General features: G+C 44.5%; 1 protein-coding gene across 1 annotated transcript; it reads left to right on the top strand.

Moving 5' to 3' along the window:
- Positions 1–9,426: 9,426 nt before the first annotated feature.
- LOC140065224 (protein kinase C delta type-like) lies at positions 9,427–14,827 on the top strand. Its single transcript, XM_072112826.1, has 8 exons — positions 9,427–10,087; positions 12,179–12,342; positions 12,452–12,702; positions 12,849–12,911; positions 13,002–13,140; positions 13,245–13,436; positions 13,527–13,655; positions 14,663–14,827. Exons 1-8 carry the CDS (start codon positions 9,427–9,429, stop codon positions 14,825–14,827), a joined length of 1,764 nt encoding a protein of 587 aa, XP_071968927.1.
- Positions 14,828–17,556: the final 2,729 nt, after the last annotated feature.

Below are 17,556 nucleotides of genomic sequence, written 5' to 3'. Positions count from 1 at the left end.
ATGTGCGGTATGATGTGCAAGGTGCCAGCGTAAGGTGAATATTGACAAGATTTAAGACTGTTACTATAAAAAAAGTTTCAAAAAATTACCCTAAGAGTAGCAACAATTTATGCCCAGCTAGAAAGTAAAGAAGCAATTGTCTTTTACAAGTCTCCAAAAATGAGCATAAATGAGGGGATGGAAGTGATAGTTACACTGAGCTGGTAGTGGAAGTCCTCTAGGCGTGGTGGTGGATTCCTGCACTGTATGTAAAGAGCACCCTTGCTGGTGAGGTGGAAATATGGAACACATGGGTGCAGTGTGAACTAGAGCTTAGTTCAAGATGGTGGGTTATTAATCCCCACCTACTAGGAGTAAGTCTTCAAAGACAGTGCGGGGAATTCATTAAGATTGGCATTTAAAACGCCAGTCTTAAAATTCCCCACCACTGGCACTCCAGCGCCTCTATTCACAAATAGGCTCTGCCTCTAGCCTTTTAGTGAATATGGGCACAAACTCCGCCAGTTCCAACCTGTAGACCAGATTGGAACTGGCTGAGTTTTTTGCTCTCTCCCCGAACTATAGTAAATGTGAAGGACCTGGCATTCACGCCCTGACCAGACCTCCACCTACCAAGCTCCTCGCCCATTCTATACCCCACCACACCCAAAGTGGCAAGCGGGTCGTAAACTGGAGGGGAGAGTGAGATTCATATGGTTTTCTGACAGAGAAGCCATAATGAATCTTTCCCAGTGTGTTCTGGCCATAAGAGGAGACAAACTCCTCCTTTAGCAAGCAGAGGATGTATGGAAGTTGTTAAATGTACCACAAAATAATAAAAAATAAAAAATAATCTCATCCTCAAAAAACAAGCCCTCATGTAGATATTGTGATGAAAAAATGGAAAAGTCATGGCTCTCGTATGATGCATGAAAGAAAGACACTTCCGGGCGCCTCTTGTGATTTATCTCCCCCGTAAAGAAAATGGACGACCCACATCCTTGACATCTTCCTTCAGGAAAGAGCCCAGAGATCCGAATGCACATCAGTTAGATAGTCCTACAAAAATTAGCTGGTTCTGTTATACATTTGTCTACTGTATGTGGTAAGTGTGATCCCAGTGTGCAGATAGGGATTAGACCCTGGATTATGATACCCCACAAATTTTATAATTAGATTAAAATTTGTGTTCTGATGGAATACAAAACATAATGGGGGTCATTTACTAAGGGCCCGATTCGTGTTTTCCCGACGTGTTACCCGAATATTTCCGATTTGCGCCGATTTTCCCTGTATTGCCCCGGGATTTTGGCACACGCGATCGGATTGTGGCACATCGGCAACGGCATGCACGCGACGGAAATCGGGGGGCGTGGTCGAACAAAAACCCAACGGATTCGGAAAAGCCGACGCATTTAAAAAATAAAAATTGTTGCGGGACTCGCGCTTACCTTCACCAGGAATAGGCTCATGCATTGCAGCGGACCTCGGGGAACTTCAGCGCAGCAGCGACACCTGGTGGATGTCTAAGGAACTGCCTTAGTGAATACTGGCCGGACCCGAATCCACCGCACAGAACGCGCCGCTGGATTGCGAATGGACCGGGTAAGTAAATATTTTAGATGATGTAGATATTGGGCCATAAATTGCAATGTCTAATCCCCACAAAGCCCTATATAGAAATGTTGGGTATTGTATGCTGGGCTACGTGTGCTTGTAAGCATATAACAATGGCTTCTAAGTTATCTGGTAACTTGTATATTATGTTTTGTGTATTATACTTAATACTCAGTTTTCATTTTTAATTTTTGTTTCTCTTTTTTGATCTAGATAAATCCCTGGACAATGAACAAATATGAATCTGCCTTATTTTACCCAGACCTATGAGTGCCATTTTTATTATTATGATTCTAACTATGTGTTCCCATATGAATCTCTTACCTCTAGTATAACGCATTGTCACGCACCATATTGTAAAATGCTAGATCATTGTGCACCTCCATCCCAATCTAAATATAGAACAACTTCACAGACTGTTACCCACTCTGGACCCTTGTTCTGACATTACATCAATGGACTGTGCTATACCTATGCATTTACATTTGATCCCGGGGGGAACTAAGCAATAGGATTTCTCTCTGAAGCTTTAACATCCAATTGTAACATCCGTGCCAGCGTCTTCCTCTATCCGCAGAATGTGACTTATGATGAGATGATTTTGACTTTGTCATTGCCTGGGCATGTCAAGGTAGAACACAGAGTTCGGTGAACAGGAATAGACCCACAATACCCCTAGCCTGGCCACCACCTAACTAGAAATAAAACACAGACACATTTTATTGATTGGAAAGGTGAATGGTCACAGCTCTTTATTACTAATTTGTAAAACAAGAAACATTCATTAAAACAGCCTGAAGCAGTCTATGATGAATCTTTCTTAAATAAAACCAGACATTACCAAAATCATCACCAACAATTTACCTTATTTCCAGTCTGGTGCCAAGTTCCCGCCCACCTTACAAAAAACATCCTCATCTCCCTAATGTAAATAGCCCTACACAAAAGAATCTTAAGCTAATTGTATTCCTCCTCCCCGGAAACACACAATGTGACCCTAATACAGAGTTAACGAATGGGGAGGGTGGGTGGTTCAATTTTGCTCGTCCACAAAAGATGGCGGGCGCTTCCTGTTCCCCCTTAAAAAACCCCTACTGGCTGCTGCACAAAAATCAAACCCAACTATCATCTGCTACTAAACTCCACCCTCCAAAATTGCTCCTCCCGCCTTTTTTCCATCCTCCCAGCCATCTGTGGGGCAGGGGCTGCATGTTATATACTGGGGGTCAGGGTCTGCAGGCTATATACTGGGGGGCAGGGTCTGCAGGCTAAATACTGGGGGGCAGGGGCTGCTGGCTATATACTGGGGGCAGTGGTTACAGGCTATATAGTGGGGAGCAGTGACTACTGGCTATATACTGGGGACAGGGGCTGCAGGCTATATACTGGGGGGACAGGGGCTGCTGGCTATATACTGGGGGCAGGGGTTACAAGCTATATAGTGGGGAGCAGAGGCTGCTGGCTATATACTGGGGGCAGGGGCTGTAGGCCATATACTGGGGGACAGGGGCTGCTGGCTATATACTGGGGGTAGTGGTTATAGGCTATATAGTGGGGAGCAGTGACTACTGGCTATATACTGGGGACAGGGGCTGCAGGCTATATACTGGGGGGACAGGGGCTGCTGGCTATATACTGGGGGCAGGGGTTACAGGCTATATAGTGGGGAGCAGAGGCTGCTGGCTATATACTGGGGGCAGGGGCTGTAGGCCATATACTGGGGGACAGGGGCTGCAGGCTATATACTGGGGGGCAGGGGCTGTAGGATATATACTTGCAGACAGGGGCTACAGGCTATATACTGGGGGGCAGTGGCTTTAGGCAATATACTGGGGGCTGGGGTTGCAGGCAGTATACTGGGGGGCAGGGGCTGCAGGCTATATACTATACTTCCACCATGACCCCCATGTTATTCCTAAGAGGGCCCACACTCTGCCTTTTTAGTTTCTTATCATTTATATACTAGAAGAATAATTGGGATTATTATTGCTCTCCTTGGCAATATTTCTCTCAATCTCTATTTTTGCGGCCTTTATCTGCTTTTTACAGGATTTATTTTTCTCTCTATAATCCTGGAACGCCTCATCGCTACCTTCACATTTTAGCACCTTGAATGCCTTATCTTTCTCGCTTATTGCTTTCCTTACAAGTTAGCCACATAGGCTTTTTCTTGTTCCTCTTATGCTTTTTCCCATAAGGTATGTGTTTCTCACAGGTCTTTTTTTAGAATATTTGTGAAAAAGTCCCATTTTTGGGGGGGCTTTTGTCTTTGAGAACATTGTCCAAGTTTATGCCTATAAGGTCTTCCCTTAGTTGCTGAAAATTTGCCCTCCTGAAGTTTAGAGTGTTCGTTGCCCCTCCAATAACGCTCTTAGTAAAGCGTAATACAAAATCAATGATATTATGATCACTATTCCCCAGGTTCCCCCCAACCTGTAGTTTTGATACCCTATCAGGTCTGTTGGTTAGGATAAGGTCCAGCAGTGCCCCCCCTCTTGTTGGCTCCAGGACAAGCTGCGACAGGTAATTGTCTTTTGTTGTTGACAAGAACCTGCTACCTTTGAATGACCTGCAGGTTTCTGCCCCCAGTCAATATCTGGGTAATTGAAGTCCCCCATGATAATTACTTCACCATGCTTTGAAGCCACATCCATTTCACTTATTAACATTTCCTCTGCTGCCTCCATTATATTTGGAGCCTTAAAACAAACCCCTAGTAATATTTTATTATACTTTTTCGCCCTTTTATCTCCACTCATAGGGACTCCACATTTGCATTAGTGTCAGCAATGTCATCTTGCAGGACGGGCTTCAGGCAAGAATTCACATATAAACAAACCGCTCCACCTTTTTTATTTATACGATCCTTTCTAAAAAGACTATAACCATCTATAGTAACAGCCCAGTCATAGCTACTGTCCAGCCATGTCTCGCTGATACCCACTATATCATATTTGCGCTCCAACATTAAGAGTTCCAGTTCCTCCAATTTGTTTGTGAGGCTTCTGGCATTTGTGTACATGCACTTTATATGGTTTGCCCTGTCCATATTCCTTTTGTTCTTATTCCCCAATCTCATTCCAGCCCCCCTTCCTCCCCCATGGACTATGACTCTTCTCAGTTCCCTATCTACACTGTCTTTTTGCCCTGCACAAGTGTAGTTGCCCTCCCCCCAGGTCTCTAGTTTAAACACTCCTCCAACCTTCTGGCCATTTTTCCCCCAAAACAGCTGCACCCTCCCCATTGAGGTGCAGCCCATCCCTACTGTAGAGCCTGTAGCCGACAGCAAAGTCAGCCCCGTTCTCCATGAACCCAAAACCCTCCTTCTTACACCAACTTTTGAGCCACTTATTTACCTCCCTGATCTCCTGCTGGCTCTCTGGTGTGGCACGTGGTACAGGTAGTATTTCGGAACAAAAATACATTTGAGGTCCTTGCCCTGAGCTTATGGGCTAAATCCCTGAAATCATTTCTTAAGGACCTTCCACCTACCTCTTACTTTGTCATTGGTGCCAATGTGGACCATGACCGCTGGTTCCTCACCAGCCCCTCCCAGTAATCTGTCAACCCGATCCGCAACATGCCGAACCCGAGCACCCGGCAAACAACACACTGTTCGGTATGCACGGTCTTTGTGCCCCTAATAATCGAATCTCCCACTACCAGTACCTGTCTGACCTTGCCTGTACTCCCACGTCTTGCTGCAGCATTGCTACCCGAGAGCTGATATCCCCCTCATCCGCCAGCCTGGCAAACTTATTGGGGTGCACCAGATCAGGACTAGACTCCCTACAACTCTTCCCTCTACCCCGCCTTCTACATGTTACCCAACTTGCTGCCCCCTCACTCTGCACCTCCATACTTCCCTCCCCACACCCATCTTCCCCAAAGAGTTTGTGCTCCAGGAGCAGCAAACTTCGCTCCATATTGTCAATTGCCTGCAGCCTTGACACTTGCTCATTTAGATTCGGATTGATCTTCAAAAGTTTATTTGTCACACTAAGCAGCAAGATCTGGCTGCAAAATCCTTTTGGGTCAATGGAACCTAAAAATTCCCAGCCAGTGTTCCATGTTGGCACTTGCCAAGCCTTAAGCTGCATTGCTGCTGCAATCTGACGCAAGCAGGGGCATTGAGCTTAAAATGGCCATTGACAAGCTTAGAATGGCCGTTGTGGGACTGTGTATGATATAACCATGTGATGCAGTGTATAATATAGCAATTTGGGGCTGTATATAATTTAACCATTTGGAGCTGTACATAATATAACCATTTGGGCAATATATAATATGACCATATAGGGCTGTATATAATATAGCCCTGTGGGGCAGTGAATAATATAGCCCTGTGGGGCAACGTATAATATAACCATTTGGGGCTGTGTGTAATATAGCCATGTGGGGCTGTGTGTAATATAGCCATGTGGGGCTGTGTGTAATATAGCCATGTGGGGCAACGTATAATATAACCATTTGGGGTTGTGTATAATATGGCCATGTGGGGCTGTAACCAGCAGTGGGTTTTAGGATGATAAACTAGGGAATATTTTAGGGTTTAATAGGAAGTAACTTTACAACATTTGGGGTGCCTTGCAAGGGCAGCGTATTTTTTAGGGGCAGTTTATTAACATCCAATTTATGTCTAATCATTAAAACTAAAAAACAAAGTATACAGAATCCGAGACACCTAGGAACAACCCCCACCTAGAAATCACCAAGAATAAAATAGCGCTGGACCTGCACTGTATCTGGATTAATTGTCTGAAACTTTGCCTTACATCATGACTACATGTGAATGGTAAGCGGTAACCTAGTGGGCAGTAATGTGCCTTACAATAGCTCTAATAATTGTAGAATCATCTCATACCATTAAATATTGTAAAATTGTAGAAATATATTATCCAAAGATATTCAGAAGTGCAAAACCCTCCTTCCTTTTAGGCCTGCTAAAAATTCCAATTTAATTATTATTATTTTCCTACCCTAAATTATTTAAAGAATAAAGTTTTGATGATCCTTGGATATTTACTGCCAATCCATATAGGGGCGGCTGTAATGACACACAATGGGGCACATTTACTTACCCGATCCTGTCGCAATCCCGCGTTGCGTTGTTCGATGAGGATTTGGGTCTGACACGATTCACTAAGGTAGTGCGCCCAATATCCTGCATCCGTCGCTTCCGTGCTGAGGTCCGCCGAAGTTCACCTTCTTCTTCCTGGTGCATGTGAGTGATGATCTTGCGACACAATCCCCTTTTTAGATTCCGCGGCTTGTCTGAATCCGTCAGGTTGTCTGACAGCCACGCCCCCCAGATTTCTGTCGTATGCAATCTGTTCGCGTGCACCAAAAACCCGGGGCAATTCGGCACAAAGTGTAAATAATCACAAAACCTGACGAAAGTGTGGCGTTCGGACCCTTAGTAAATGTGCCCCAATGTCTGTGGAATAATCATTTTTAGGAGCATCCTGATAAATCCCAGCAGCCAAAAGCACAGCCAGCACTTTGATCTGGCGTAGAACTGCACCATACCAGGCGCGGGGCATCCCTTCCCCACCCAACTGGCGAATGGGTTGAGAAATTCCTGCTACTTAATCCTGGGTTGTATGCCTTTTTGCAGGCGTACAAGCCATGAAAATTATGACCCATCAATCGTCATCTACACTATATATAATATTAGACAAAGTACAGAACTTACTTTTAAAATTTATATGGGCGGGGAAAAAAATCTAGGGTAAGTAAAAAAGTATTATTTGTCCCCATAAAAAAGGGAGGTGTAGGAATGCCAAACTTGAAGTTATCCCATAAGGCCGCTATCTTAGATATGCTAGGTGAATGCTGGGCCCCTTCGGTAGCACATAAGTGGACACAGATTGAAAGTACAGCTACACCAGCAGGTTCTATAAGATTCCTTATGGAAATCTGGGAAGAGGTAACACAGAAAAAAGGTAGAATATCTCTCGAATTAATATTATTTAAAAGTTTGGAAGCAATCATACCAAACTTGAACCTAGTCAAGTGGGTAAATAAAGGATTCAGTGATATAGAGGCATATTTATAATACACTGGCGCTCGTGCGTAGCCCCGCCGCTGCATGTTCACAGCCCGATACATCAAGAGGCTTCCGCACATATGAAAAGTCGCCGGCAGCAGCAAGTGCGCAGGCGCGGGGACAGTAACGCCCGTGCCGACCCTCTCGGGCGCGCCCTCTGCTCGGCTGGCCGCGCCCCCCTTCACGCCCCTTCACGCCCCACTAGCGTGAAGGTGGCGGATCAGGACAAATAATCGCAAAGCTAGCAATAAGCTAGCATTTGCGATTATTTCAGGGCTGGCGTGGCGCAGAGGTCCTGATAAATATGCCCCATAGACTCTATAATGAAGGGGTGGGAAATGAAATCATTTGAGGAGTTGCAAAATGAATGCGGATTAACAAATGATTCCTTTTTTCAATATTTACAGATACAGAATGTGCTAAGGGATATAATAGGGAGACATAGAAGGAGGGGACAGAGGGAACTAGATATATTGAACACGCAAAGCGTGAAGAGGAAAAACTTATCGTATGCATACAATTTTTTAAATGGGGAGACAGAGGAAGAAAATTTGGGATATATGAAAAAATGGGAACAAGATTTAAGAACAGAAATATCCCCAGCACAATGGTATCAATCAAGTATGGAGGTGATAAGACTCCTGCATCAATCACCTAGAACAGTGATGGCGAACCTTTTAGATATAGAGCGCCCAAACTACTACCAAAACCCACTTATATGTTGCAAAATGCCAACCTGACAATTTAAGCAGTAACTTATTGATCCCTGCTGTATCACAGGTTTGAATCGAATTTGTGCCCACAGAAAGGGCTCTGAGTGCCACCTCTGGCACCCGTGCCATAGGTACGCCACCACTGACCTAAAACAACTGGTATCAATAGAAATGGAAATCGATAGAATTACCAAATATTATAGAAGTTATAGAAAGGGTGAATACGCAAATGCACTATGAGATAGTCCTAGCAAATGGATTAAAACAATGGAAAGCTAGGAAAAAGATCGGGTACCCATGGGAGATGAAGACGAATGCTACTCCAATTATTGAATAAAAGAGGGGGAGGGGTTGAAGTATCGATATTAGAATAAGAAACCCCAGGATTGGACCTGATACGTTGCCGGTTCTACACCACAAAAGAATGTACAGGCAGTCCCTGGGTCTGTAGGTTTGTTCTTAAGTTGAATTAGTATGTAAGTCGGAACTGTATACTTTATCATTGTAACCCCAGCCAAATTTTTTTTTGGTCTCTGTGACAACTGGATTTTAAAATTGTTGGATTGTCATTAGAACCAGGATTAACAATAAATCTTCATTACAGACACCTGTGATAACTATTATAGCTAATTATTATAGCCTAAGGCTAAAGTACAGTAAATTGCCAACATCCAGAGGTCCGTTTGTAACTAGGGGTCGTATGTAAGTCAGGTGTTCTTAAGTACCACCTGTATATGTTATGAGTAAATGTAATGTTGTATATATGGAATTTTTGTAAGATGTAAGATCTTGTAAGTCGTAAAAAGGATAATAAAATAAAATAAATAAATACATAAAAATCGTCATCTATACACCATAGTAACACGTGTACTGAATATTCTAGAACACCAATACTATGACCTCATGGTCTGTCATGGTAACCCATGGCATGGAACCTTAGCTCCGAGCATCATAAAATAAATATGTGATGCCATAGATGATTTGATGACATCACCACCTTCTATATCCCACTGTCACCCCTTGAAGCAAACCATTACCTTACAGACTCCCAAGGGTGAGGTAATCACTATGCATTCTGCAGCAAAAACCGAAATACGGAGAAGAGCCCAAAGAGATCGGGTTCTATTACAGAGGAGAGGAATTGATGAAGAGCAGGAACCATTATTCAACTTATGGGTAATGGACTGTCCACCAACTGATGTGGACATTGATGATTCAAACATGGCATACAAAAGACTGGATCTGGAGAAGACCCGAAAGACCAAGAGACATGAAATCCTTACAAAGAAAAGGAAAATGGAGAACCTGATGGAATCTCACTCTGCCAATGAAGACCTTAACAGGGCCATTCTCAACAGCATGAAAAAACTTGGAGAATTGGTCCCTGCTTCAAGGAGGAGGAACAAATACTCAATCCTCAAGAAACTCCGAAATATCAGCTCAGAGTTAGAGATGGAAGAGGTTCTCCAAGTAACACCACAACATGTCTCTTTCACCAGATCCCGCAGTCAAGAGACTCCAAACCTACAGAGAGAGGCAGCCAAGAGGAGAATCAGGAACAACAGAGATTGGGTTGTCCAAGGATTGAGAGGTCTCATCTATGCCAAAGCCATAATTAATGGAAATGGAGCGTTAAGAAGATCCGGGTCACCGGCCATCAACATGTCCTTCAAAGAGAGCAAGAAAGGCTCAGAGATTGTCTCTGCACCCAATGGATCCTTGGAACCAGGTAAGATGGAAATCACTTAGTACAGGCAGTCCCCGGGTTACGCACATGATGGGTTCTGCAGGTTTGTTCTTAAGTTGAATTTGTATGCAACTGTATACTTTATAAATGTAGCTCAAGGCAAATTTTTTTTGGGTATGACTGTATGACTATTGGATTTTAAAAATGTTGGGTTGTCATAAGAACCAGGATTAACAATAAAGCTTAATTACAGACACCTGTGATAACTGTTACAGCTGTTTATTGTAGCCTAAGGCTAAAGTACAGTAAATTACCAATATCCAGAGGTCCGTTTGTAACTAGGGGTCGTCTGTAAGTCAGGTGTTCTTAAGTAGGGGGCCGCCTGTACTATAAAACTAGGGGACAGAGGGGAATAGTTTGTTTTATATTATGTATTAGGCCTTTATTAAATTCTAGAGATCTATTAAAAATTCCCTTGTTTCCAATAGCAACCACTCACAAATCAGATTCCATTATTCCAGAGAGTTCTAAATTCTAAAATGGAATCTTAGGTCTGATTCTTATCCTAGTTGCTAGGGGCAACAAGGTTTTGCTTTAACGCAGAAGCCACTTTTCACCTTCCTGACACGGCCCATTTTTTCAAATCTGCCCTGTGTGACTATAAATGGTTATAACTTCGGAACGCTTTAACTTATCCAAGTGATTTTGAAATTGTTTTCTCGTGACACTTTGTACTTCATGTTAATTGAAAAATTTTTGTGGCATGTGTTGTTTTTATGAGAAAATCAGATATCTGGGGAAAATTTGGAAAAATTAGCGATTTTCGAAATTCAATATGTTCTTTTTTCCGAACATAGTCATAACAGCAAAAAAAACTTAATAACTAACATTCACCGAATGTCTACTTTATGTGGACATGGTTTTTTATGCATCCTCTTATTTTTTGTAGGATGTAATGGGGCTTTGAACGTTAGGTGCGATTTTTCACTCACATTTTCATAAAAAAACGCAAAATCCTGCTTTTGAGGGACCAGCTAAGGTTTCAAGTCACTTTAACAGACCTAAATAAAAGTAAAACCCCATAAATTACTCCATTATAGAAACTACACCCCTTAACGTATGTAAAACAACTTTTATGAAGTCTGTTAACCATTTAACTGTTTTACAGGGGTTAAAACAAAATCAATATCGAAATTAAATTTTCATAAAATGTACAAATTCTCAGTGGATAAAATACCAAAATGCTCCACAAAATACTGTAATATAAAGAAAATCTCATTTGTTTTCGTATCTCCATCTGTTTGGAGACGTAACTTTAATATTTTTTGGTTGACAGAGCTAGTTTAGGGCTAATCTTTTACATGTTGAGTTGTCCTTTTCAGTGGTACCATTTTGGCACACATAACTTTTTTTTATCACTTTTTGGAACATTTTTGTGTAGGGATTTTATGAAAAATTTACATTTTTGACGAGTTTTTCAGGTTTCGTTTTTACAGCGTTCACCGAGCAGGTTCAATAATGATTCTGAGTTATTGAACAGATTGTGACGGATGTGGCGATACCAAATATCTGGGGGTTTTTTGTAATTTTGAGGGTCTGTTTACTTTATTAGGCGTGTATAGGGAATGTTTGTGTTTAGGGGACTTTCTTTTATTAATTCTTTTTATTAGTTTTACTACTTTCTAACAGGTTGGCTTGAACAAGCGATGCTCTGATCGGTTGTTTAAGCTCTTCTTCACCTAATACAGTGTAATACAGATGTATTACACTGTGTTATATGTTATCCTGCACATGCTCAGTGTGTTACAGCCGGGTCCTGTTACAGCTAGGAGGCAGGACCCGGCTCTGGGAGACGGATCGCGCAGCCACGGGGCACTAGCAGACCCCCGGGCTGTGATTGGAGGAGCTTCTGGCACCGGCTACATTCAGGATTGGTAATAGTACTGCAAAATGCGGGAACGCACCTACCGCCATGCAGTACTATTACGTCAAATGTCGGGAAGGGGTTAAAGTTATTATTAATGTAGTTTCACTATAAGAAGCCTATAAGTAATAACAGATTTTCAGCTTATTATATAAAAATAAATTGAAAGTGACTTTAGTGTAATCATAAGGAATCATATTTTATCTCAGCAGATGGAAGCGTTCAGCCAGACTCTGACATAGCGGCCATCCCAGCGGAAGACCTTGCCAGTGCCCGTGCCCAAACCCCAACACAACTTGTTAACAGCATAAGACCTTTCGATGTTAACAATCTTGAGTTTCAGAAAGACCTTGGAAAGGGGGCATATGGAAAGGTAAGTGGCCAAAACATGAATCTACTTTTATTCATCGCACACATCTTTATCAAAAATCAAGTATTTTTCCTTATAATTCTCAATCTGATCTGTTATCATTCTCCTTCAGGTTGTCCTGGCATCAGATCCCATCACTGATGAACTGCTGGCCGTAAAGATCATGTCCAAGAGTAAAATGAAGGACACCATCTCCACAGAACTGGAAGTCCTTAGAATTGGAGCTGAATGCCGCTTCCTGACATCTTTGCGGGGATCTATGGAGACGACCAACAAATACATCATAGCGATGGACTATATGGCCGGAGGAGACCTGTTCGGCCTGATGATGGAATGGATGCCCTTTGACATGCAGACAACAAGGTACATTTCTTATATTGCAGTTAAATTGTTAAAAAAACATCCTAAAAAATCTGGTCTTTGTGGTCCTAGAGAATGGGGCCCAGGAAGGACTACAAAGACATGAGTAGACAATGTCACTGATCTATCATCTACTTTCTTCTCCACAGACCCTTCGCGGCAGAGATGTTCTGCGGACTCCGATATCTTCATGACCACGGCGTCATACACCGGTAAGTAAAACATAAATCTATCTCCTGTGATTCCTTATATTACTTACATTATGGGTGATGTTCATTTTTATAAATTCTTTCTTTCCGCAGTGACCTGAAGCCTGAAAATATTCTCCTTGATGACATCGGACACATTAAAATTGCTGACTTCGGCATCTCGGCAATAAATGTGTTTAGGGAAGACACCACCACAGGCGTTGCAGGCAGCACAGGATATATAGCCCCAGAGGTAAGGAACATCATATAAACTACTAAGCCATTTTCTACCACAGACCGATCCTCATAGGGCTGTGCGTGTAGACCCTGCCTTATCTCCCGACTGATGTCTTACAGGTGCTGGACGGGGAGCCGTATAATCATCTTGTGGACTCATTTGCATTTGGCGTCATCCTCTATATGATGAGCGTAGGAGATGAACCATTCTACGGCCAAGGCTCACTGGAGGATTACTACTGGTCACTGCAGGAAGATGTCCCTGATTTTCTCCCGGGAACATGCCCTGATGCCATCGATTTCATCCAAGGGGTGAGTAGTAAGATGAAGAAGGATAACAGTGGGTGTATTATACAGAAATCATACATTATATCATATCTAATTATTTCTCTCATTTTCCAGCTATTGTGCAAGTCTCCAAGTGACCGTATAGCAATGACATCGTCCACCAGATCCCACCCGTTCTTTAACACAATTGACTGGGATGACGTGGAGTCCGGCAACGGCCGCCCACCATTCCAATGGGACTTTGTAAGTATCAGACACATTCAAAGTGTGTTCATAACAGTTACATATAGACACGTTTTTAAACATTCAAACCATTATTATCTCCCCCTACACCATACACACAATTATACAGATAATAATAAGAAGATACTTAGATATTATTTGTTTTGTGTTTTTACAGGAGTAAATGGCTGATAAAATCCAGCCCGCTCCAGTAACATCCAGGAAGAATCTAATTTATGGCTTATCTACTGATTGTGACTTTTCAACTGACTGTGACCAGTCTTCCACCATATAACATTCACATAGATTCGAGCACCAATATTCCAGGGATATATTCCGATCGCCATATATGGGGTCAGGAAGGAATTTTTTCCTCTCATGTGAGGACATGCCAACCAAATGTCCTCAGAGGTTTTTTTCGCCTTCCTCTGGATCGACATAGCAAGTCATTATTAGGTTAAAACTGAAGAACTTCTTTTAACCATACTTGCTATGTAACCATCTACACAGCTCATCTATGATCATGGTGGCAATGACTTTACCTACAGATTGTGACAGAAGGAAGCTACGGCTACTTCACTTACCTGATATGGACTTAAAGAAGAAAGTGGATGCTACTTCATCTACCAAATATGGACTCATAGAAAGAAGCGTCTACTACTTCAACCGTCGGTCATGGAACGACTGGAGGAATCTGCTGTTCCTTCACTTGCAGCCATGATAGACACAAGAAAGGGTTCTCTCCCCTTCTTCACCTAACGGTCCTGGACTGACAGAAGGTTGCATCAGCACCTTCATCCAACAGCCATGGCAGACACAAGAAAGGGTTCAATACCCTCCTTCACCTGACGGTCATGGACTGACAGAAGGTTGCATCAGCACCTTCATCCAACAGCCATGACAGACACAATGGAAGGGTTCAATTCCCTCCTTTACCTACCGGCCATGGACCGAAAGAAGGCAGCATCTGCTCCTTCTGCTACAGGCCATGTGCAGACACTGTGATGGGGTTCCATCCTCACCTGCAGGTTATGGACCAGGAGAAGGATGCAGATGCTCCTTCAACTACTGGCCATAGCAGACACAACGAAGGGGATAATCCCCACATACCGGCCATGGACCAAGTGAAGGATGCGGCTTGCTCCTTCATCTACTGGCCATGTGCAGACTTAAAGAAGCGGCTATCCCGCTGATTCACCAAACATTCATGGGCCCACAGAAGGATGCGGCTGCTCCTTCATCTACTGGCCATGGATAGACAGACAGAAGGCCACATGGATCTACATGGTGTTGAAGAAAGAATCCAGGGAAATTTATATCTAGACAAGTCACACTTAAGATTCCTGCTCTTCTCCTCTCCTTCATGTGTGATCTAGACCTGGATTTCCGAAGCAACTCCAAAGTACAAGCCAAGGCCTCCAGAGAAGAATCCCATCTGCCCTTCTCTATTACTGTGCATAAAATCACAACTTTCTTGCACAAATAAAATACTTTATAACATCTATAAAAGTTTTTGCTCAACTCTTTATATACAGACCTTATTAAATATCCGGATTCCTCTGGGTTGGGGGAAGGGTGTGTGACATCAGGATGAAACTATAGAGACATAGAAATGTGGAGTGTGTGGTGCACCGTATAATCTGCTGCCCTTATGGATTTTTATAGAAGACCGACCCACCTTACAGCATGTGATTCAGAGATAATACATAGGACCACGTTAGGCATCACCCAAAATTAAGACAGAGTCACAACTTATAATGAATTCCTGCCTGATGGAGACCAAAATTAAACACTCTATTGGACTTCAACAGGGGAATGTAAGACTATAGAAAGACTCTGGACTGTCATATGTAATAGAGAAAATCAAATAGTTACCCCTAGGGTTGTAGGTTATTGGGACATATAAATTGGGTCTCTTATAATGGTGTATTACACAAGAAGCACATGTTTCTTACACTAGATATAACAAAAATAAAGCGTCGTGCATATAATATATGGGTGAGTACAGTATATAATAGAAGAGTGGACACTCACTGTATTTTATTATATGGATAAGCAACATATATAAGTAAGGACACAATAGAAAAAGAAAAAATGCTGCGTACATAAGAACAATGGAGGGGGGGGGGGGTTGGCAGAGAAGGCACATGAATCTTCGCCCTGCATACCAATCTTTGGCTTTGACTCAAAGGCGCCACTTCCACATAGACAGAATAAGACAGAAAAGCCCTACTGGACAGTACTATCCAGGTTACAGGACAGTGTGCAGCCATCACCACTATAGACGTACCATCTAGCCCAGTGGTTCTCAACCTGTGGTTTGCGACCCCGGCGGGGGTTGAACGACCAAAACACAGGCGATACTATTACGTTTTTGTTGCGATTTGCGGCAAAAACGGAATAAAACGTGTGTAATAAGCACTCACTGCTCCAGGACCTGTCGGCTGCAGGGGAAGTTTGAGGACCTGTGGTGATGTCATCATCACATGACCCTCCACCTTCTCTTCTATACAGTCTCCCGCGGAACAGGACTGCTCTGCTCACAGTGAGAAGAAACTACAACTTGAAGCAGCAGGAGGGGACACCAAAACTGGGGGCAGAAAGGGGGGAACTAGAACTGGGGCAACAAATGGAGGAACCAAAACTGGGGGCAGGAAGGGGAATGAAAACTGGGGGCAGGAAGGGGTGACCAGAACTGGGGGCAGCAGGGGGTGACCAGAACTGGGGGCAGCAGGGGGGGACCAAAACTGGGGGCAGCAGGGGGGGACCAAAACTGGGGGCAGCAAGGGGGGACCAGAACTGGGGGCAGCAGGGGGGGACCAGAACTGGGGGCAGCAGGGGGGGACCAGAACTGGGGGCAGCAGGGGGGGACCAGAACTGGGGGCAGCAGGGGGGGACCAGAACTGGGGGCAGAAAGGGGGGACCAGAACTGGGGGCAGCAGGGGGGGACCAGAACTGGGGGCAGCAGGGGGGGACCAGAACTGGGGGCAGCAGGGGGGGACCAGAACTGGGGGCAGCAGGGGGGGCAGAACTGGGGGCAGCAGGGGGGGCAGAACTGGGGGCAGCAGGGGGGGGCAGAACTGGGGGCAGCAGGGGAGGGCCAGAACTGGGGGCAGCAGGGGAGGGCTAGAACTTGGGGCAGAACTGGGGGCAGCAGGGGAGGACTAGAACTAGGGGCAACAGGGAAGGGCTAGAACTGGGGGCAGTACTGGGGGCAGCAGGGGAGGGCTAGAACTGGGGGGAAGTAGGGAAGGGCTAGAACTGGGGGGGAAGCAGGGAAGGGCTAGAACTGGGGGCAGCAGGGGGGACCAGAACTGGGGGCAGCAGGGGGGGACCAGAACTGGGGGCAGCGGGGGGGGGCAGAACTGGGGGCAGCAGGGGGGGGCAGAACTGGGGGCAGCAGGGGGGGGGCAGAACTGGGGGCAGCAGGGGGGGGGCAGAACTGGGGGCAGCAGGGGGGGGGCAGAACTGGGGGCAGCAGGAGGGGACCAGAACTGGGGGCAGCAGGAGGGGACCAGAACTGGGGGCAGCAGGGGGGGCCAGAACTGGGGGCAGCAGGGGAGGGCCAGAACTGGGGGGGAAGCAGGGAAGGGCTAAATCTGGGGGCAGCAGGGGAGGGCTAGATCTGGGGGCAGCAGGGGAGGGCTAGAACTGGGGGGAAGCAGGGGAGGGCTAGAACTGGGTGCAGCAGGGGAGGGTTAGAACTGGGGGCAGGAGGGAGGGGGAACTAGAACTAGGGGGCAGTATTATATTCTTGTACATAGGGGGCAGTATTATAGTAGTTATATTCCTGTACATAGGAGGCAGTATTTTAGTAGTTATATTATTGTATATAGGGGCAGTATTATAGTAGTTATATTCTTGTACATAGGGGGCAGTATTATAGTAGTTATATTCCTGTACATAGGGGCAGTATTATAGT

Source organism: Engystomops pustulosus, chromosome 6, assembly GCF_040894005.1.
Source record: "Engystomops pustulosus chromosome 6, aEngPut4.maternal, whole genome shotgun sequence".
Lineage (NCBI taxonomy): Eukaryota > Metazoa > Chordata > Amphibia > Anura > Leptodactylidae > Engystomops > Engystomops pustulosus.
This window is presented reverse-complemented; position numbering and strand designations above follow the sequence as displayed.

Bases quoted from the DNA above. Each gene is read 5' to 3' on its own strand.
- LOC140065224 (XM_072112826.1), top strand. From the start codon at position 9,427: ATGCATTCTGCAGCAAAAACCGAAATACGGAGAAGAGCCCAAAGAGAT. The intron at 13,141-13,244 runs GTAAGGAACATC...GATGTCTTACAG, and splicing joins CAGGATATATAGCCCCAGAG to GTGCTGGACGGGGAGCCGTA. The intron at 13,437-13,526 runs GTGAGTAGTAAG...CTCATTTTCCAG, and splicing joins CCATCGATTTCATCCAAGGG to CTATTGTGCAAGTCTCCAAG.